Source organism: Microtus ochrogaster, chromosome 18 (assembly GCF_000317375.1).
Source record: "Microtus ochrogaster isolate Prairie Vole_2 chromosome 18, MicOch1.0, whole genome shotgun sequence".
NCBI lineage: Eukaryota > Metazoa > Chordata > Mammalia > Rodentia > Cricetidae > Microtus > Microtus ochrogaster.
Window position 1 is genome coordinate 1979440 of NC_022020.1, and position 22132 is coordinate 2001571.

The 22132-nt window shown below is 39.7% G+C and overlaps 1 protein-coding gene across 3 annotated transcripts in view; it reads right to left on the reverse strand.

The window, feature by feature from the left end:
* Kiaa1328 (KIAA1328 ortholog) overlaps positions 1-22132 on the reverse strand; it is a 197675-nt gene that overhangs the window by 19958 nt on the left and 155585 nt on the right. For all 3 annotated transcript variants that reach the window (XM_013349344.2, XM_013349345.2, XM_026783478.1), the window contains 2 exons: positions 20417-20598; positions 8822-8930 (listed from right to left, as the gene is read on the reverse strand). In XM_013349344.2, coding sequence (XP_013204798.1) covers positions 8822-8930; positions 20417-20598 — 291 coding nt within the window. The remainder of the gene's footprint in view (positions 1-8821; positions 8931-20416; positions 20599-22132) is intronic.

The following is a 22132-nucleotide window of genomic DNA, read 5'->3' on the forward strand; positions in this document are numbered from 1 at the left end:
CTGCAATGCACACAAGGAGCTTCATGTTCTAGCTGCAATGACACTGAGCAAACATAACTCCCTCCCTCCCTCCTTAAGTTGATTCTTGTCAGGTATTTGCTCAAAATAATGAGAAAAGTAGCAACTTATTGTTCTTGCTATGTATCTCTATCTGGGCTCAAACTTAAAACCCTCCTGCCTCAGGCCATCTGAGTGCTCACATCCCATGTATGCACCACGACACTGAGGTACTAATGGGATTAACAAGTGAGAATTATTGCATCAGCATACCATAATCCAATCAAAACAGGAGCTGTCCATTTGCTGATGACTGCATAATGAAAATCAGATACATTTACACAATAGCATTTTATTCAACTACTATGAAAAATGAAATCTGAAGGTAAATGAATGGAGCTAGAGACAATTATCCTGAGGTAACCCAGACCTAAAGATAAATATCACATTTGCTTTTATATAAGGATGGTAGCTTCTAAGTTTTTGATATGTGTACTTAATATTGAATAATCATAGAAGTTAGGTATCTATAATAAGGGACAGTTAATCCCAAAGATTCAAGGAGAAAGACCACTGAACCAAATCATCATGGCCAAATTAATTAAAGCAAGCTTTTAAAAAGAATTGTGTAGTATGTAGCTGTCTCCCTAAAGGCAGGGTTCAAGAGATTGGCAATGGACATGGGGAAGATTAGGGATTTTAAAGCTCAGGGCAAGGGGGTTTCAAAATGGGGGATTTGGTGGGAAAATAAGTAGGGTTACAGAAGCAGAATACAACAAGGTGATCATAACAAGGTAGTCATAACAACCTTTTGAAGCAAAAGCATGGTTGCCGTTCCTGGAACAGGCAGTACAGAACCATGTGTAGTTAAGGTTACAGGTGGGGCATGGCCCAATCCTTGAGAAACAGAGGGTCAACCATAAACAGAATGAACCTAGTTTGTCTTTACTATAAGATGGCTTTTAAGCCTAATATGGAGGCAGGCTGGTTTATCATGACAAGGGGGATGAGAAAACCCAAGGAAGGGGACATAGAATATAGCGTTACAAAGAGACAAAGAGGAGCCCAGATTAGGAGGATGGGAGGGCAGGGTAAAGAAAAGAATGGGGTGGGACACCTAACACTAAAACAGTGGTTCTCAACCTTCCCAATGCTGTGATCCTTTAATACAGCTCCTGATGCTGTGGTGACCTCAACCACAAAATTCTTTTGCTGTTACTTCGAAACTGTAATTTTACTACTGTTATGAATTATAATGTAAGGATCTGATATGAAGGATATCTGACATGCGACCCTCAAGGGGGTTATAACCCACAAGTTGAGAACCACTTCAATAAAAATAAAGCCTTTTGAAAAGCTACATGGGACTGGTAGAACTTTCATTTTACATATATATGAAAGGAATTTAGATGGATTTACCATATAACATGGAGACAGCACCCTAACTAGACATCTTATGTCACCAAGTAAAACCCCTAGTGCCAGGAAAGGGTTACATCTTATTGAGCCACTGGCCAAAAGAGTCCCACAGGAGCCCCCCCCCCACACACACAAATAGTACAAGACTATTGGTTACTCCACACAACTTGTTGGTAAGGCCCTTAAACTGATAATAACCCCAAACCGAGAGGCCACTATAAGAACACAATTAACAACACCCAGGTCAATATGGCATGACCAGAGTCCAGTTATCCTACTACAGCAAGTCCTGGTTAGTCCAACACAGTGGAACACAAGAAAATGACCTTAAATCAAATCTTATGAAGACGCTAGAGGACCTTAAAGAGGAAATGACAAATCCCTTAAAGAAATCCAGAAAAACACAAACAGCTGAAGAAAATGAATAAAACCATTCAAAACTGGAAAATAGAAATAGAAGCAATTAAAAAAAAACATAAACTGAGGGATTCCTGGAGATGGAAAGTATAGGTAAGCAAACAGGAACTACAGACATTAGCATCACTAACAGAATACAAGAGATGGAAGAGATAATCTCAGGCGTAGAAGATACAAGAAATTGATACAGCAGCCAAAGAAAATGTTAAATCTAAAAAGTTCCTGACACAAAACATCCAGGAAACCTAAGACATTATGGAAAAGACCAACCTAAGAATAACAGGAAAAGAAGAAAGAACAGAGTCCCAGATCAAAGGCCCAGCAAATCCCCCACCACATAATAAAGCACTAAACATATAGGACAAAGAAAGAATATTAAAAGCTGCAAGAGAGCTCAACAGTGGTGGTGCACACCTTTTTTGGGGGGGGGAGGGTTTACAGGTTTCTCTGTAGCTTTGGACAACAGGACAGAACGGCAGCTTACAGAATGGGCAAAGTTCTTCACTTACCCCATACCTGAAAGAGGGCTAATATCCAAAATATATAAAAACTCAAACTAGACATCAAAAAACCCCAAATAATCCAACTAAAAATGGGGTACAGATCTAAACAGAGAATTCTCAACAGAAGAATCTCAAATGGCTGAGAAATACTTAAAGAAACATTCAACATCCTTAGCCATCATGGAAATACAAATCAAACAACTCTGAGATTCCATCTTATACCTGTCTGAATGGCTAAGATCAAAACCACGAGAGACAGCTCACATTGCAGAGGATGTGGAACAAGGGGAATACTCCTTCATTACTGGTGGGAGTGATAACTTGTATCCATTAAGGAAATCAATAAGGCAGTTGCTCAGGAAATTGGGAATTGATCCACCTCAAGACCCAGAAAAACCACTCTTGGGCATATACCCAAATGATGCTCAATCATACTACAAGGACACTTGCTCAACTATGTTCATAGCAGCATTATCCATAATAGCCAGAATCTGGAAACAACATATATGTCTGTCAACTAAAGAATGGGTAAAGGAAATGTGGTACATTTATACAATGGAGTATTACATTGTAAAAACAATGACATCATGAAATTTGTAGTCAAGTTGATGAAAGAAAAAAATCATCCTGAGTGAGGTAACCCAGATCAAGAAAGACAAACATGGTATGTGATCACTCACAAGTGGCTATTAGCTGTAAAGTATAGGATAACCAACCATGCTACAATCCACAGACCCAAAAGGGCTAGGTAACAAGGAGGGTCCAATGGAGGTGGAATGACACTTAGATTTCTCTGGGAAGGGGAAATAATAGATTTCTTGGATGGAGTAACAGTGGGTGGGGATGGAAACATGAGGAATCATGTGGAGGGTATAGAGGGTAAGAGTACTGAAAGAGATGGCTGAAAAAGGGGGACATTGCAGGATGAGGTAGAAACCTGGTACAAGGGAACCTGCCAGGAATCTACAAGGGTGACCCCAGTTAAGACTCCTAGAAATAGGGGACACATAGCCTGAACTGGTCATTTACTGTGGCCAGATAAGACTTCTAGTGGGGGAATGAGACATCAACTCAGTCACACAGCCTTAGACCTACAGTCTGTACTGATTACGGGATATGCTGGGGGTAAGGGTGGGGCAGAGATTGTGGGTGTGGCCAACCAATGACTGGTCCAGCCTCAGACCCATGCCATGAGAGTGCCCACCCCTGATACCGCCTGGCTCACCAAGACTAAGAGTCTGGATTGGTCAGAGACCTAGGATAGAACCAAACATAACTGGCAAAAAAAGTCAATGTAATGATGCCTAATGATATTCTGCTATACTCATAGATGGATGCCTAGTCCAATAGTCAAGTCATCAGAGAGGTTTCATCCAGCAACTGATGGAAACAGATAAAAAGACACAGTCAAACATATGGAGCTTGGGGAATGTTGCTGAAGAGAGGGAAGAGGATTGTAGGATCCATATGGGTCAAGGACACCACAAGAAAACTCACAGAATCAACTAACCTGGGCTCATAGGGGCTCAGAGACTGAACTGACAACCAGGGAGCCTGCATGGGACTGACCTAGGCACTCTGCATATGTGTGACAGTTGTAGTTTAGTCTTCTTGTGGAACTGCTAACAGCAGGAGCAGGGGCTGTCTCTGACTCTTTGGCTGACTTTTGGGACCCTATTCCTCCTATTGGGTTGCCTTGCCCACCCTTAATACAAGGGGAGGTGTTTAGTCTTACTATAACTTGATATGCCATATTTTGCTGATATCCTTGGGAGGTCTACCATTTTCTAAATAGAAAAGGAGGAGGAGTGGATGGGAGAGCAAAAGGGAGGTGTTGGGGGTGGTAGGAGAAGAGGAGGGAGGGGAAACTGCAGTAAGAATGTAAAAATATTAATAAATAAAAACTCAAAATCTTCCTGAAAACAAATAAAATACGTCAAAAGATATAAAGACAAACAGACTTTTTAGAAACAGATAAATCTAACTCTATGTGTACAAATTTTCTTGCTGTGCATGATGTATAGGGATTGCTTTGCTCTTTTTGTATGTCACAAGAAAGCAGATATGCAAGAGCAAGTGCCCTGATATTTAATGAGTCACAGAGGAGCAGAGAAGAGGCTCAGTGACCTTGCACTTTAGAGACCATGGATTAATCCTGCAGCCATGGGTCTGGAGTTAGTCTCTGTTTATCATCAGTGTGTGGTCACAGAACTGAGAAATAGAAACTCCATCAGTATTTCAAAAAGTGACATTTCTGCTGCTCTGAAGGAGCACAGAAGGTACTTCCCTCATTTTAGTAGGAAATGCACCGTATGACATGAAAGGACATACAGCTGTATAACACCTTATTTCCTAGTATGGTTTAAGACAAGACTTGAAATCCAAAGCTACATTACTGCAAGTATCTGCTTAGTGGAAATATACTTTGTGATTAAATTGGCATACATCAAGTATAATCAGAAAGGTTATTTACAGTGAGGAAACACACAATTCTGCCCTTAATGGAGTGCACACAATTACGGCTGTTGCTTAAGAAATATAACTTCTTTGGCTGTTGTGCTTAGAAACTTATCTTTTCTTTTATTGTTGGCAGTGGACGTACCCAGTTTGGGAAGGTGCACAAGGACATATTTGTGGCGTGTAAAAAGTAATATTTGTGTTCCTAATGATTTGTTTGAGAAGTAAAGGGTAAACTGCCCATCTCTGGCTTCATGATGGGTAAAAGAGAATCAAATGATTCAGTTTCAGAGCAACAGAGAACATCCCCAGTTTTTCTACAGAGCTAAGGTGACTCACATATCCACAAGAAGCTCACAATGAGAAGGAACAAAGTCCCTCCAGGTGGCCTGGTCTGTGCAGGATCACTTGCTCTTACTAGGCAGAAGTGAACAGTATCATTTTGTTTAAGACCACAGCCTCTTGGACCAAGATAACCACTGTCCTTGCCATCCCTGAGAGCTTAGGGGTATGCAACTAGCACTGGAGTCACATGTAAAACAGAGAGAGAGAGAGAAAGAAGCACCATGGTTTTCAGCAGGGACGGCTATAATGCTTTCTGCTTGTGCTGTAAATTACATGTTTATTTTGTTAGCATGAGACAGATGAATATTTCTACATACAAACTTGCCCAGCTAAAATCAAGATAAGTGATATTAATGTCCTATGGTCAGTATTATTGAACCTCAAAAGCAATAAACTTTATGAGTTGATAAATATTACATCTGCAACATAGTTAACATTCTTTTACTGTCTCAAGCACTTATTACACATTGTAACCGCAAGTCTACAATACATTATTCATATCTGGGGTGTCACCAAGTGATGGATTGCTGTAGGAGAGGCTGTCCTTTAAATAAATCAACAAATAAAAATGCAAATGTTAACATTTTCAGCCACAAACTTTTCCCATCTTAAATGGGGGAATGAAAATTTCACATTATATTGACAGCCAGCAGAGAACAATTAAAAAACCTATACCATGAAGGGAAAGATGACTGCCTGACTGTTTTCTTTTCCTGTACATGGAATGATATGGATACTTTAGGTGTTTTCCAAGAACAAAGGAAAAACATCTCTCCTAGCACTGAAACATGCCATCATCTTTTGTAAGCCTTTCATAAACCTTAAACATTCTTGGAATTTAGGGTGTGTAAGGCTTAAAATGTATTCTCTTCAAAGGAAGAGCCAGAATTTGTATAACGAAAAAGTCTATAAAAATGATTAGTGTACACTTTGAAATGCGAATGATGCAAATACTCTGGATTCTAAGAATGGAGAAGCACAAACGTACTGTCCTGATTTTACTCTGGATTCTAAGGATGGAGAAGCACAAACGTGCTGTCCTGATTTTCACAGGGCTGAATCATCTTCAACTCTGCACTTTGTATAACACATTGATGATATGCCATTGTGCACTCCTCTAAAGATAGGATCGGGCGTGCTACATATTCTTTTAGTCAGCCAAGTGCTTATTATTTACAAAGCTCCTAAGAATCTCTATTTAGCTCATCAGCAGTATTAAGGACCAGTAGATGAATAATCCTTTTCTTAACATCTGTAAATATAAGAATTTGCAGCACTCTTAACCAGGGCTTGTAACGCTCTACTATGCTGATATTCAAAAAATTTATGGTCATTCAGAAAATTTATGCTGAGGATGTTTTACAAAACCTTTACAGGGAAACATTCTATTCCTACTTTTCATGCTTCCCTCTAAATTGAAATTCAGCCTTTACAAATACATTAAGGTTGTGTTAGAGATCACATCTTAGTGCTGTAGTGTAGCTTAGGGGTGGATTGTTTGCCTACTGTGTACACAGCCCCGAGTATGCGGCCTAGTTCCAACTAACCAACTAAAAATGCTATTTAAATACTAACAGTAAGAAAATTCAGAAAATTTAGAAAATCTAGACTATTAGCCGTTTCTAACTCAGCTGGGCCAGACCATGTGAGTTGGATGGAAAGCTTCTGAGTACAAGCTTCTAAGCTCAATGTGAAGTGGTACAGAACAAAGGGAGCTCTCTCCACTCTTCAGAATCATAACTCATTTGTTACTTAGCAAATCCAGCACTAAAAGAGAGAGGGTCAGCGGGGAAAAATGGGCAAACTAACTAATCACTGTGATTATGTCACCCTTGCAGTGGGTGGGGGGGGACTGGTGATGTTGGCCATTACACTGCTTAAGTTAATGGCTTTGGAGTCTGAAATGCTGGCCCTGTCTTTTATCAGCTAAGGGTCTGTGATTGAAAGAAAGTGGTCTCCAAAGGGAGCAGTGTCATTAGAAGGTGTTGGAGGAAGTGTATCCCTGTAGGGGTGAGCTTTGAAGTCTCTTTTGCTCAAGCTTCCCTCAGGAGATGTTCAGCTGACTTCCTGTTCCCTACAAGATGTAGCACTCTCAGCTCCAGCATCACGTCTGCATGCATGCCGCCATGCTCCCTGTCATTATGATAATGGACTGAACTTCTGAAACTGTAAGTGAGCCACCCCAACCAAATGTTTTCTTTCTAAGAGTTGTCATGGTCATGGTGTCTCTTCACAGCAATGAAAACCCAAAGGAAGGAAGGTCTTAGACACTCAATCTCTCTAACTCATGGTTTCCCAATCTTAAAATGGGGATAAGTGTAGTCCTATCTCTACAGGGTGTGAAAACTAAATTAGATGACAAGTCAAGGAGCTTGGCACAGTTCTGGGTACACAGTACTCAATGCAGCAGCCTGACTTACTATCCTCTGCAGCATTCACTTCCCTGTAGTTTTTTGTTTTTGGTGTTTATCTTTCTGCATTCAGAATTCATTGCATGCCAGTAAGAGCCACACTAGAACAAATACTGCTTCTCAAGAATATGTAGGTTTGTCTTCTGTGGCCCTGTACTTATATGAGACTTGGATAAAAGATAGCTCTATAGAGAACAAAGAGTTAAAACTCTTTCCTTTCTAAAACCATAAACCAAAAAATATATTTTAGAGTATACCTTTGAAATCACCAGCCTTGATATTAACAATTTAGGCAATTAAACTACAAATTAAGTCTTAAAATATATATTCATGTGATAATATGGGGTATTTAAGTACCCCAAACTAACCTTATCCCCAAGGAAACATAAACAAAGTCCTTTTGAAATGGATGCACATGTGTGTATGTATAAAATACTTGTATAATATGTTAATATGTGAATTGCTATATTGATGTAAGAAGTTTTAAATGATATATTTCTTTAGCTACAGAAATGGCTGGCCAAATGAATAGCTCTTGTAAAGTCTCTGGTATAAATGAATGTAAATATACCTTTAGCAAATCACAAATCCACTGTGATTTGCAGAGTTTAATCACTTAAAGTTGTTGCTGTGGGAGAATGTGCTTGTACACTGTAAAGATTTGTCACTCGTATTGGTTTAATAAAATGCTGCTTGGCCAGTAGCCAGGCAAGAAGTACAGGTGGGGCAACCAGATTAGGAGAATTCTGGGAAGAAGAAAAGCAGAGTCAGTCATAGCCAGCCACCAAGGAAACAAGGCATGTAGAAAATGAGGTGATTGCCATGGCCATGTGGCAGTACATAGACTGATAGAAATAGTTGAATTTAAGATGTAAGAGATAGCTAGAAATATGCCTGAGCCATTAGCCAAACAGTGTTGTAATTAATAGTTTCTATGTGATTATTTGAGTCTTGATGGCCGGGAAAGAAAAGCGCATTCTCCGTCTATAAGTCACAGAACAAATACATTACCTTCCATGACCAGCTGAGAAGGACCTGCTGCTAAGCGGTTTCTGTGGACAGGATACTTTGGGTTTCTATGGAAATCCTTGCCAACTGTCATATCATTTCAGAAAGTGCAAATATAGAGAAAAGAACTAGGCAATGAATCTGGCAAACCTATAGCTTTATATTAAGTGCCTCAAGAGTAAGGGCACTAAAACTGTCAAATTTTCTTCAGTCTTATAAACACTCTCCCAAGGAGAACACCAGTCAAGGGTCTCCCAGGCTCACCGTGAGGTGGTGTGCTGGGATGATGACGAGGCTGGGGTCATGGGGTCCTTAGGGCTTCTTGTTGCCATAGGAGATGTGGATGCATCTTTTCTAATGGCTGTCACTGTCTCTGTATAAACAATAAAGGAAATAATTTGAGTACTCAATAAAAGAAATAAAAAGTTCACTTCAAGTAACAAAGCAGACCATTTGGAACACCCCAAAATCTCAACGGATAACTGTTTTTTCCTCCTGAAAATAAAAAGTGACAGATGAAAAATTCTTTGTGTTGTTTATTTTCATACATATCAGTGATTTACATTGCCTCACTTAAAAACAAACAAAACCCACTCATCTGTACAGTAACAGAGAGGTTATTTTGTTTTTTTTTGACATATTTGCCCATCATATTTCTCATGATTTGGCTTTACTGTGGAGATGTCTAAGAAGGTAAGCTGTTTTAATCTGTTCCCTTTAACATTATTAACAAAAACGTTTTTGCAAACAAAACAGAAAATCGTAGCACCTTGCATCTCTAGACCTTTCAAGTTGAAGGAGTCTCTTTAAAAGCATTTAAGATTAGACATAAATATCTCATTTCTTTTAAAGAAGTCTGATTTGGACTACAACAAATATTATGTGAAAGACCTGAGTAACATATCTTCATTTAGGGTCCTAGGATATTCCTAAGCAATAATGTATCTTTCTACAGTATGGGCTGATCTGGCCTCCGTTCCCTTCTAAGAGGTGCTGATTCATTACTTTTCACTTCCTGATGACAGTACTGAAAGGAGGCATTTTTCATTTTGGTTCTACCTTTCTACCTTATCTATCTATCTATCTATCTATCTATCTATCTATCTATCTATCTATCTATCTATCCATCCATCATCTATCTATCTACCTATTTTATATTTTTGTTCTTAATATGTTCTGGCTGCAGTTTCCCCTCCCTTCATTCCTCCCATTTCTCCTCAACCCACCTCCCCTCTCTTCAGTAGATCCGTTTCTCCTCCATTTCCCTTCATAAAAGAGCAGGCCTCCCGGGGATATCCAACAAACATGGTATAACAAGATCAGTTAAGACTAGGCACAAGCCCCCAGATCAAGGCTACATGAGGCAACTCAGTAGGAGGAAAAGTGTCTCAAAAGCTCATGAAAGAGTCAGAGAAACCTCCACTCCCACTGTTAGGGGGTCCCACAAAATATCAAGTTAAAAACTATAACATATATGCATAGGACCTAGCACAGACCCATGTAGATCCCATGATTGTCACTTCAGTCTCTGTGGGCCTCTATAAGCCCTACTTAAGTTTTTCTTTTTGGTTTTATTTTATATTTATTACCTTTCAACAACATGAAATATCTTTGTCTTTATTTTGGAGAGCTGTGAGAATTCTGTCACATTTTCTGTTGGTTTCTGGGAAACTGCTGCTCAATATTCATTAAAAGTTTATTTGTGAAGATCTACTCTTTCTTGTAGGAAAGAATGATTTGGTGGTTTGAAAGAAAATGGCTCCCAAAGGAGAAGGCACTATTAGGAGGTGTGGCCTTGTTAGTGTAAGTGTGTTACTGTGGGGGCGGGATTTGAGGTCTCTTTTGCTCAGGCTTCCCACAGTGTGACAGTCAGTTGACTTCCTGCTGACTTCTGGTCAAGATGTAGCATTTTTAGCTCCAGCATTTCTGCCTGCATGTCACCATGCTCCCTGTCATGATGATAGTGGGATGAACCTCTGAACTATAAGGGAGTCACCCTGATTAAATGCTTTCTTTATAAGAGTTGCTGTGGTCATGGTGTCTTATCACAGCAATAAATATTTATTAAAAATGACTAAACCTTGATAACTTTCTAATAAGTATTTTAAGTTATTAGTTGTTTTAAGAGTCTCAGGTTCTTTTCTGTTCCCCATCTTATGGAACTGGAGGTGGAGATCAAGTGCATGTCCAGCACTGCACAGCTATTGAGGGTGACACTGGATTAAATGTGCTCAGGTCTGCTAGACAGCTATCTAGTCACCCTGTTAGATAGTTTGAAAAGGAAAACTAGCACCAACAACACTGTGCCTAACTGTTCTGGAGAGATGAACCGGGTGGTAGACTCAAGGACAGAAATAATAAAAGCTAGAGAGTTTAATATTACAATTTAGGACAGACAAAATAGAGGCAGGGGATGAAGAGAGGTAACAAGTAGAGACAACAAGTAGAGACAAAAAGAAGGGGTTTGTGGGTGAGCAGGGAGGAAAAGAAGACGTTTCTGGTAGGAAAAGATTACAATTATTCTTTAGTCACTATCTTGGAACACAACACTAGTCTTTTTTGTTTTGATACTCCTGTTAAAGTCAGTTCTGACAAGTGATATCTAATGAAACTGAAGGAAGGGACTTTCAGAGGATCTAGGTGGTGTCCCCATTTCTAGAATGTACATCAGGTACGTATGGATTCCTTGGAAAAGCAGGCATAACAACTTGCATACATGTCGGGGAAGGACCACAGATTCCATCAAATTCTGAAGGGTATGGATCCAAAAAAGGTCAAGAATGTTGCCTCTCAGGTATAGGTCCAGTTTCTTCTTGCTTATCTTTTAATTCTCAAAGCGCTTTAAAAGTTAAGTTTTCAAAAGCCACATGTTAGTTTTTAACTATATTTGTTCCTTTAATAAATTCTGATTTAATATTAAGTCAGCAATGATATATCTTCATCTATCCACAGAAATATACAACCCTATACAATTACAAACACAAATACAAAGATGTTACATGTTATAAAAAAATCTAAGTTCTAGGAAGAATGGTATCCAATAGGTTAATCAAATTTTTATATAAGTGCCTATGTTAATTCATGTGTGAACATACCTATAATTTTTGCTTATAAAGATGAATGGGGTCATTTCCTCTTTATATGTAGCTGGGTTTATCTGCCTACCCATTAGTCAACTGCTGTGGAATATTATTTTAACTAGGCAAAGATGTGCTGCATTTTTTTTTATCATGCAGGATATTACTTTAACTGTGTAAAGGTGTGTTATGTTTGTTTGTGCTGCATTTGTTTCATGATGTAAGAATGTGTGCTTAATTATGTAAACATGTGCTGCATCTGTTTCACTCTGCCTGCCCAAGGCACCTGATTGTTCTAATAAAAAGCTGAATGGCCAATAGCTAGGCAGAGAGACCGAGTAGGAGAAATCTAGGCTTGTGAGGAAGAAGAGAGGAGAGAATGAAGGAAACGCCCAGGGCCAGAAGCCCGGCAGCCACAGAGACAGAAAGTAAGAGAAGGTAAAAAGCCCTGAGGCAAAAGGTAGATTAAGAGAAACAGGTTAATTAAAATGAAAAGAGCTAGCTAGAAACGTGCCTAAGGTAGGCTGAGCACTCAAAACTAGTAAGTGTCTGTTGTGATGTGTGAGCGGGTTGGTGGCCCCAAAGAAAAAAAGCCTAGTATAGTCAACATTTCTGATAACTTCACATGGTGTTCAAAGAGTAAGAACTTCTGCTTCTGGGCTCTTTGTTAAAAACAGCTCAATTGCATCATATGTTCAGTTTAGGTTGAGGAACCCATTACACACACACACACACACACACACACACACACACACACACACACACACGCTGGCATAACCTTTCCCCAGATCCAGTGACAGCACTGGTGGTTAGGACACCTCCTGTTTCTGTCCCCAGCTTGATGTCTTTGTTTCTCAGAGTCAAGCACTATTTTGATTATTGTTTCCTTTATGTTATCTACAGCTTTAATATATATTTGGCTTAAAAATGTTAATTATATTTTGTCAATTATAAAAACATATTCTTTAGCATTGGTGCTCTTGATTCTTTAAAAACTAAATAAGTTTTTAAAGTTTATTTCTGTTGATTGTATGTGTGCGGTTTGCTCACTTTGCTGCGTCCTCTTCTGTGCCATGCACTATTGCTGTGGGTGGATACTGAAGTGTTCTGGTTTGGAGTGATTATGAAAAATAGGACTATGACAGAAGATAGCAGTTATTTGCTGAAATGCACGGTTTCTTTCTTCCCAGCAGAGAGTCATACGACACTCCTCAGTTTCTTTATACTTCAGTATGGTAAGGTTAACAAAACAGGATGTTACATGCACCAATCAGCCTGTCCTATAAAAATGTTCCACGTTGAGAAAAAAAAATTTCCGCCTCCTCCCAGCCTCCCACTCCTCTCCCCCTCCCTCTCAAGTCTGAAGAGCAGTCAGGGTTCCCTGCCCTGTGGAAAGTCCAAAGTCCTCCCCCCTCCATCCTGGTCTAGGAAGGTAAACATCCAAACTGGCTAGGCCCCCACAAAGCCAGAACAAGAAGTAGGATCAAAACCCAGTGCCATTGTCCTTGGCTTCTCAGCAGCCCTCATTGTCCGACATGTTCAGAGAGTCTGGTTTTATCCCCTGCTTTTTTAGTCACAATCCAGCTGGCCTTGGTGAGCTCCCAATAGATCAGCCCCACTGTCTCCGTGGGTGGGTGCACCCCTTTTGATCCTGACTTCCTTGCTCATCTTCTCCCTCCTTCTGTTCCTCATTGGGATTTTGGGAGCTCAGTCCAGTGTTCCAGTGTGGGTCTCTGTCTCTATCTACATCCATCGCCAGATGAAGGTTCTTTATTTGTGGCTAGAAACCAATTATGAGTGAGTACATCCCATGTTCATCTTTTTGGGTCTGGGTTACCTCACTCAGGATAGTATTTTCAATTTCCATCCATTTGCATGCAAAATTTGAGAAGTCATTGTTTTTTACCGCTGAGTAGTACTCTAATGTGTATATATTCCACACTTTCTTCATCCAATAAATAAATAAATAAATAAAAATAAAAAAAAGATCTCCTTAAAGACCAAAACACTTCAATGTAATAGTATTAGACTTCACAGAAGTGATCTCAGGCCACAAACTATAAAGACATTTAAGAAATCATTTTTTTGATTTTGGTACCATATCAATGGAGGCTACAGTTACCTAAAAGTCATCTTTCCTTTTTCTGTTATACATTTGTGGTCATATCATTCATATACTTAAAAGAAAACAACCTATTTTAACAGACTGAATGCAGAAGAGGGTATAAGAAACTAGATGTTTCTGTGAAGCAAGATGTTAAAGCACTCTGAAGCTTAAAAAAAAATGTTCCACGTTTCTGTTCCACAGCCCATTTTACCTCTTCCTTATCTACACTGTGGCGGGGTCAACAAACATCTTAGGTTTTGTGGGCCAGACTACTAGTCACTATGCTCAATTCCGCGATGGTAAAGAAAACCAGCCAAGGTAGTAAGTAGACAAAAGGCACAGCTACATTCCAACAAGGGTTAGAGTGCCCTGGAGTTCAGGTCCCTTGCCTTATTTTCAAAATTGTGTGTGTGGGGGGTCAATCTTACAGCTGAATATGATACTCTCTGTAGCTTTTACACGTAAGTTCTTCTAATTGCTTAGGAAATCTCCCCTCCCCTCCAGAAAAAAAATCTGTGTTCAATGTGTTTTCCCCGTCAACTGGAATGACCATGTGGGTTTGCCTTCATTCTGCTAATGTGTTTTCCCCGTCAACTGGAATGACCATGTGGGTTTGCCTTCATTCTGCTAATGTGGTGCATTACATTGACAGATTTTTCTGAATTGAATCACCGTTGCATTCCTGAGCTAAATCCCACTTGGTCATGATTTATCATCTTCTTAATATGCTGCTACATCCAGCTTGCTACTGTTTTGTTTAGGTTATTTCCATGCATATTTATAATAGATATTGGGCTACAGTTTGCTTTGTGGTTGCCTGGTTTCAGCACTGGGGACTCTTAAAGTCAGTTAAGATGTAAACTTCCTGTTCTATTTTATGGAAGGTTGTGAGTAGCATTTGCTTTACTTTTGTTTTTTTTTTTTTGTTTTTTTTTTTGTTTTTGTTTTTGTTTTTTTGAGGCAGGGTTTCTCTGTGTTACAGCCCTGGCTGTTCTGAAATTTGCTTTGTAGACCAGAATGTCCTCAAACTCACAGAGATCCGCCTGCCTCTGCCTCCCGAGTGCTGAGATTAAAGGTGTGCCCACCACCGCCTGGCTTGCACCACCACCCAGCCATTTGTCTTACTTTTGAAAGATTTGGTGAAATTCTCTTGTGAAGCTATATGGTTCTGGCTTCTTCATGAAAGTTTTAAAAAACAATTATTGCTAGATTCTAGTAATTTATGTGTTCATCCAGGTCTTGTAATTTCTTGGCCTTTACTGTGTATTTTTGTCTCAATATTACTTTCTTATCCTAGGAGGCAGCAGCATGTTCATTTGGCTTTCAACGTTTTCATAGAATAACCTATGAAAGTTGAGCATTAGGAAGAATACAAAGCAGAACCTGTGTCTTGAGACATGTCAAAACAGACCCCTGATATCTGACCCCAGGATTCTGCTTTCACAGAGATCAGGGTCTCATCTGTGCTTGGGTTGACATCTCAGGACTGATGCCATCCTAGGGCAGGGGTCATCAATGCTGAGAATCCACAAAGTTCTCCTATTCTGTTTCTGCAAAGCTGCCCTTTCTTCAGAGTTCTGATGAACTGGATTCTATTCTCTTTCTTTCCTTTCTCTCTCTCTCTCTCTCTCTCTCTCTCTCTCTCTCTTTCTTTTTTGGTTGTTTGAGATAGGGTCTCTCTGTAGCTCCAGGCTGGCCTCGAACTCACAGAGATCTGCCTGCCTCTGCCTCCCAAGTGCTGGTATTAAAGGTGTGCACCACTACTGCCCAGCTTGAAGTGGATTCTTAATTGTGTGGTCTTCAGTGTTTCTGGGAGAGGGTGATTACCTAGGCTTATCTATACCACTGTTTTCATTGATATGTTATGATAAGCAAATCTGAACAATTATTACAACCACACAGACATTATATCTCAAATACCTCAGTTAGCAAATAATCAAATTGGTGAATGAAAAAAGCATGATTATTATGGTTTGGGTAGGAAATGTTCCCTCAAATGCTCATGCATTGAAAGGTTGGTCTCTAGTTAGTGATGCTACCTTTGGAGGTTCTAGAAACATTAGAAGGTGGGACCCAGCTGGAGAAAGAACATCATGGGGGTGGGAGAGATGCTTCCTATGTCTCAAGGAATGTAGCAGTCTCCACAATGCTCCTCTCACCTTGATTTTCTACCCAAGGGTGGTCGCCTACTGGGCTCTCTGACACTGTGGGCCAGAATAAAATCCCCACTCTTTCAAACTGGATTTTTTTTTAGGTATTTGGTCATAGTGATGCAATAACTAAAACAATTTTATCTCAACTGATGCAGAAAAAATAGATTTGACAAAATCAAACACAAATTTATGAGAAAGATTCCCAACTATCTAGGAGGAACTTTTCCAACCTGATAAAAAACAATTACAAAAAGCACCAGTAAGTCGGTGCACGACTGTCTTCTCTGAGACCTGGAACAGGTAAGCAAACAAATTTTTAACATTTATTTATTGGAATGGAACCCCTAGGTAGTCAACAACAACAACAACAACAAATAAAAGGCATAAATTATGGAAAGGAAGAAGTTGATTATGGACTAGCTATATTCCGGTCCTAATCCCCAGTACTCTTTAAAACTTATTGTACTTGGCGACAAGGCTTTCAAAGAGGTCATCAAAGGCTAATGGAGTCACATGAGTGTTGGTATCTTTGGAAAGAGGAGAGATGCCTGGGAGGCGTATATACAGAAAGGACCATAAGAAGTAACAATGAGAAGAGAGCCCTCATAAGCCCAGGGAAGGGCCTAGGGAGGTAACTGATTAGCCGAGAGTATAGGGTACTTTGGTAATCAGGGAAGTACATATGAACTGGTGATTCCATGAGTGTAAAAGAATTGTGAGACTTATCAAGCTACATTTAAGACTTGTGCAACTGTAGTATATATAATTAAACCTCAATTAGAATAAAAGGAAATGAAACAATGACCAAGGTTTTCTTGACTTCTCAGGCACTGCTATTTTAAGGCCTCACTATAGTCTTTCTCTTTGACATTAGCAATCAATCATCATAAGGACTCTGAAGAGGTAAGCATATATTTTGCTTAAATCACTAAATCACTGCAGGCGCTGAGGTCAAAAGGTCTAACTGATTAGGTTCTTATTTTGAGAAAATGAAACAAGGGAAGAAAAAGAAAAATCAATATTTAGTTTTATGTTAATTCAGTTGACACATATATAATGAGAACCTACCATATGTTGAGCTATGCTCTAAGATATAGAGGTGTGCATGTTATTGTTTAGTGACAAAAGATCTGAAACATAATAAAGTAGATGATATTTTCAGGAATTCTTTCAATTACAGAGGATGGCAAATGTAGATGCTCTGGTTTAAGTGACAGTATTCCATATTTACAGCAAGATTAACTCTTAAAGATAGGTTCTAAACTTGAATTCCTTTTTTAGGATGATTTACTCTTCTGTCTGGGTTTATTCATAGCACTCTAGTGTGCCTGTCTTTCATGTGCTGTTGATAAAGACATCAGTGTTTAGCATATCTTTTATTCATTTCTAGGAATCAGTTTATTTTCCTATGATTAAACATAAGCTACAGATGACAGTAATAATAAAGGGAACATAAGTAAATGATCCCTAGAGGCTAGATGGAAACCACTTCCGTACTTTGATTCTTCCAACATACTTATTATTTTGTATGCTATGCTTATCCACCATAGGGCATCAAGCATCTTGCATCACTACAAGCACAGGTTCACTTATAGCACTGGAGATTATTATTCACTTCAGTTAAGTAGAAAATAATCATTTCCCAGAAAAAAATGTGTTTGAAATTTAGTGGTGGTTAACCTATATAAGGTTAGCTTAAAACATCATGAAAGAAAAAATAAGAGTGTGTGTCCAACAGTATCAACTAAGCTGAAATTACTCTGGACTGAAGTTCTGCCACAAATATAAAGGGATCCAGAGATCTGTGACAGAGGAATGAGCAAAAGGTATCCCCAAATACAGTAGGGACCTTTGGAATGATGTTCAGGCAGAGTTAAAAAGGAGAGTGCCAAGCTCCATGGTCTAATTCATTTTAATTCTGAAATTTGTGCTTAGTGGATTCAGCCTTAGTTAGTTCATCAGTGTTGCAGGGAAAATGTTCTGAGTTGCAAGGGCTTTTGTGACAGAGGATCAATCATTTTTCAGGTAGAAGCAGTTCTAGAATGTTTCCTCATAGGGAGAAGGAAGAGGCAGGAAGAGCATGTGTTCCCCCCGAGCATGCCTTCTAAAAGCACTTTACCCAAGTTTAGATTATCTAAAGTAGCATTTCCTCATTCTATATAACTCAATGAAAACCAACTAAAATATAACATTCTAAATGATGATGGAAGAGAAAACTTACGATGTAGGCTAATTTGATAATAATGTACCCATTTTTGTTATCATAAGGTTGCTCTTTGAGTCGACTCTGTTTCATTTATATGTTTAGCATCAATAAAGTTGGCCAAATGTTGAGGAGAACAGGAGAGGTGAAGGAGTGAGAGACTGGCAATAAAGATTAATGGCCCTGCAGTAAATATCCTGTATAACACTTCAGGATTAAATGATAGCAACAAAAGAAACCACAGATATATAAAAAAAAATGTATACCAAAAAATTCTGTCATGCTAACGAGAGGAAAGCAATTAAGGAGGTGCAACCAAGCAGTGTAACTTGGGCAGTTAGTGCTGGGTCACTGGCACTGTAATAATCAGGGCATCCAGACCCATGGTGCACACTTAGGGAAGTTAATTCTCCCATTAGGCTGGATGCTGCAGCAAAGGCCAAGGCAATAACCCTGCCCTGTCTGTAGTCTTCATGCACCAGCTCTGCAGTGGCAGAGTGGCTCAAGGGGGCAACTTCATGTCTTCAGTGATCAGGCAGACCATAAAAGAAGAGAAGAATACAAGACAGTCTTTTCCATGAGTAGAAAAACTTCATGGTTCTTATATTTTAAAATGTTAAAACATTTCAAACTTTTAAACAGATGAGGTTTTTGATATTATTTTCACTAGCACACTACGTTCTCTTGCCCTTTAAAGAAAAAGGGAAAAGAGTGATGAGGGGAGCTGCTGGAAAATAAAAGGGTGAATGACAGCGCTCCTGAAATCTCTGCAGATGTGTAACAGCTGCCTTCGAGTTAGCTCGATTGTCTAGCAGCACTACTGGGACTCACTGTGTGCAACACAAAGTGCTGCAAGGTCAGCATACAACACAGCACAAGTAATGGGTTCTGAACTGCTGGTAGTCAAAAATGGTTTTGTTTCAAATTAGAAATTGATTTCTTTGGTATAGCAGCCTTTTCCAGGCTTCTGTAGCTGGGAATAGGAGAGGTTTGTTCCCGCACAGCCAGGCTGCCCCACCAGTCTTCACGAGCTGCCCGCTAACATTGCAGCCGTCTCAATCAGCCGCACATGCTCTTTATCCCTCTGCTCTTCTGCCACACAGTTTTTCATTTTGCCATTTTGGCGCTGGCAATGTCAACACAAGATTACGTTTTTGCAGAGTAACCACTAGACCAGTTCTGACTGGAACCTCTCTCTGCAGCAATGGCGAGAATAAGGGGAACTAAAGGTTTTCACTGCTGAAAGATGACTGCCAGAGAAAGTAAGAGGCGAGCTTGGACAGTAAGTCTCCTCAGTTTCATCTTTGTCTTGTGAGCAACACATAAAAGGAAGCTTCAATGTTGTCTGTCCTCAGTGGCACTCTGTAGAATATTTATTTGCCTTGTGCTAAAGAGAAATTGTGGTGTTTCTCTTGAAGTTTGGAAAAATTGTCATCTCTCAGTTGCCTGGAAGAGGATAAAGCAATTTATTTTAGATTGCTGGCAATTAACCCTCAGAAATAGCAAAGCTGGCAGCAGGTGGAGAAAGCAGAGAAGGGTGTGTGTGAAATTTTCTCCCGGAGCACACCTATTCTCAAATCAATAAAGCAAACGTGAGAGTTGATGCAGAGATGATGAACAGTTGGCTGCTTAACATCGCAGGAGAGGAACTATGCTGGTAGATGGAGGAGAATGAAAAAAATCATGAGCAGGGTGTGAGCAGAGGAGGCTGTTTCCCATACATCTCTCCACAAGGAGGTTCATTCCCTTTCAGGTTTGTCCTTAAGGCTGTTGGCATAGAGTGCACCAGGAGTCACACTAGGAGCGGCTGGGAAGCAAATACCTCTTTCATTCATCATTTCAGAGTTCCTTGTAGTATTATTAGCACTTCAAAGAAGGCAAAGCAATATTTTCTCAGACTTAGGTGATCATGTTTAGTTCCAATGTAAAGTTGCTCATGACCTCCCCACGTTACCAGTCAATTGAGGACTAACCATTATTATGAGACCTTACTTTTCCAGGAGAGATTTAGGTTCAACTCTTTATTCTGTTATTCATTTTGAGAACATCATTTAGAATCTATAACCTTACTGTTTAATTCAGATTTTATAAAAGGGGTCAAACTGAACAGATTGTCTCCTATCAATACTCTCAGAGAAATAAATGCAGATGTGATCTGAGCATCCGTAGCTGTGCCACCCACAGTTTTGCAGGCATATGTTTATCTGAAATGCTACCTCGAGCTCGGCATAGTAGAAATAACCTGCTGTCCACTGGCTTGCAGGCACCAGCCACCTTCCACCATCCTTCTCTTTCTGCTACTGCAGACACTACACTCACCTCTCTGGGGGCTGCATGTGTCTTTCTGTTGGCATATCCACTGGACATCATCCTCCGCATGTGACTGAAACTCCACTGTCTTCTTCTCCCTCCTGTTTTGTCCACTGTTTGGAGAGTCTGAGCATGCATTAACGGATGATGAGGTTCCACGCAGCCATCCATCACATTTTGACTTTAATAAACTGAAAGAGGAAGCATGAATGGATTGTGGGGGGCACAGGGAAAGACACAGATCACACGGACATATCTGAAATGGACAAGAGTTTCAATACAGTTCATGGCAGTGAGAATCTTTATTTTAATTGATAGATAATTTGAATATTTTTCTAGATGTATATTTTGTGTATTGCTACAACTGTTTTGGAGAACAGTTTAATGATGTCAATCCTCAAAATTTACAGAGTTACAGAAATAAGACTCAAGTCCATTAAACTGCAATAAAGCCGAAGAGTATGAGTAAGAATCAGAATGTCTACAGAATGAAAAAAAGCAGATTAAAGCGAGATTGCATATCTAACACATTTTGTAAGTACTAAAGATGAACTTAAAATTAAATTAAAATGTCAGCATTTAATATCCAGGGATAGGGCAACAACTGGAGGCCAAAGGAGGTTAAGTAAGCTGGCAAGGAGGCATTTATGTTAACTTTATGGTCTGGGATAGCAGCAAAAGGAGAGTGAAGCAATGAGGAATCAAAGACTGGCAGGAAATCAAAAAGAAATGAAGTATTATTTATGTAAGATCAATCAAAAACAAAAGAAGATTAATGTGAAGATCTCTGGTGTGGTGAGGAATGTGAGGCAGAAGGCTGAAGAAAGATAAGCAGGAACACAAAGGCGGGGCACTAAGGCAATGCATTTGGGATGGAACTACAATAGGTGACAAGCTTGGTATATGGTCATATGCCAGTCACTCTAGAAGAGTGGAGAAATGAAGAACAAAATCTCCTTGGCTATACCTGGGATGGACCAACCACGTGGCTATGAGAGGTTCAACAAAGGATCGTAGGGAGTGGAAACAGTGATTGATTGGCATGTCAATGTTCTACTGAGATAATGATAGAAAACAATTGGAGGATGGAACATAGTAGACACACTGAGATTCACATAGAGGCAGGTTTATCAGAAAAATGCTGACATGCTTGTCTGTTCTTATCAAACGGTACAGGAGAAAAGGCCTCTGTCACAGTAGTGTTCTCAGATGAGATGCTGATTTTAGGCACTGGTTCATAGCCCGGTGGTGAGTTTAAATTATCTGGAAAGGTTTTAGTGAGAGGATGTCTGGAGTCTCGCCCATTTAACTGAATGGACTGCCTGGGACCAGCCCCGCCCCCTCCATGCCTGTTTCCCTCTTGCTTGCTCTTCTTTTCAAAGGCTCCCAAGGGGCTTCTACAATCATGGCTGTCCCTTGGGAAGATGGCATTTCCTTTTGCCCAATATTCTGAACTCTAAAGAAAAGCCATGCCTTCTTGATTAAGATGTTAACTACTATCCATCTAGTTTGATGTTAGCTGTTGGTTTGTTGTATCAGAATCAATGCAATCCCCATCAAAATTCCAGTACAATTCTTCACAGACCTTGAAATGCTGTGGGACAATGGTCTTGTACCCTGTAAAGATTTGTCACGTATGGGTTAATGTAAGATAAAAGAATTAATTAATAGTCGGGCAGTGGTGGTGCACGCCTTTAATCCCAGCACTCGGGAGGCAGAGGCAGG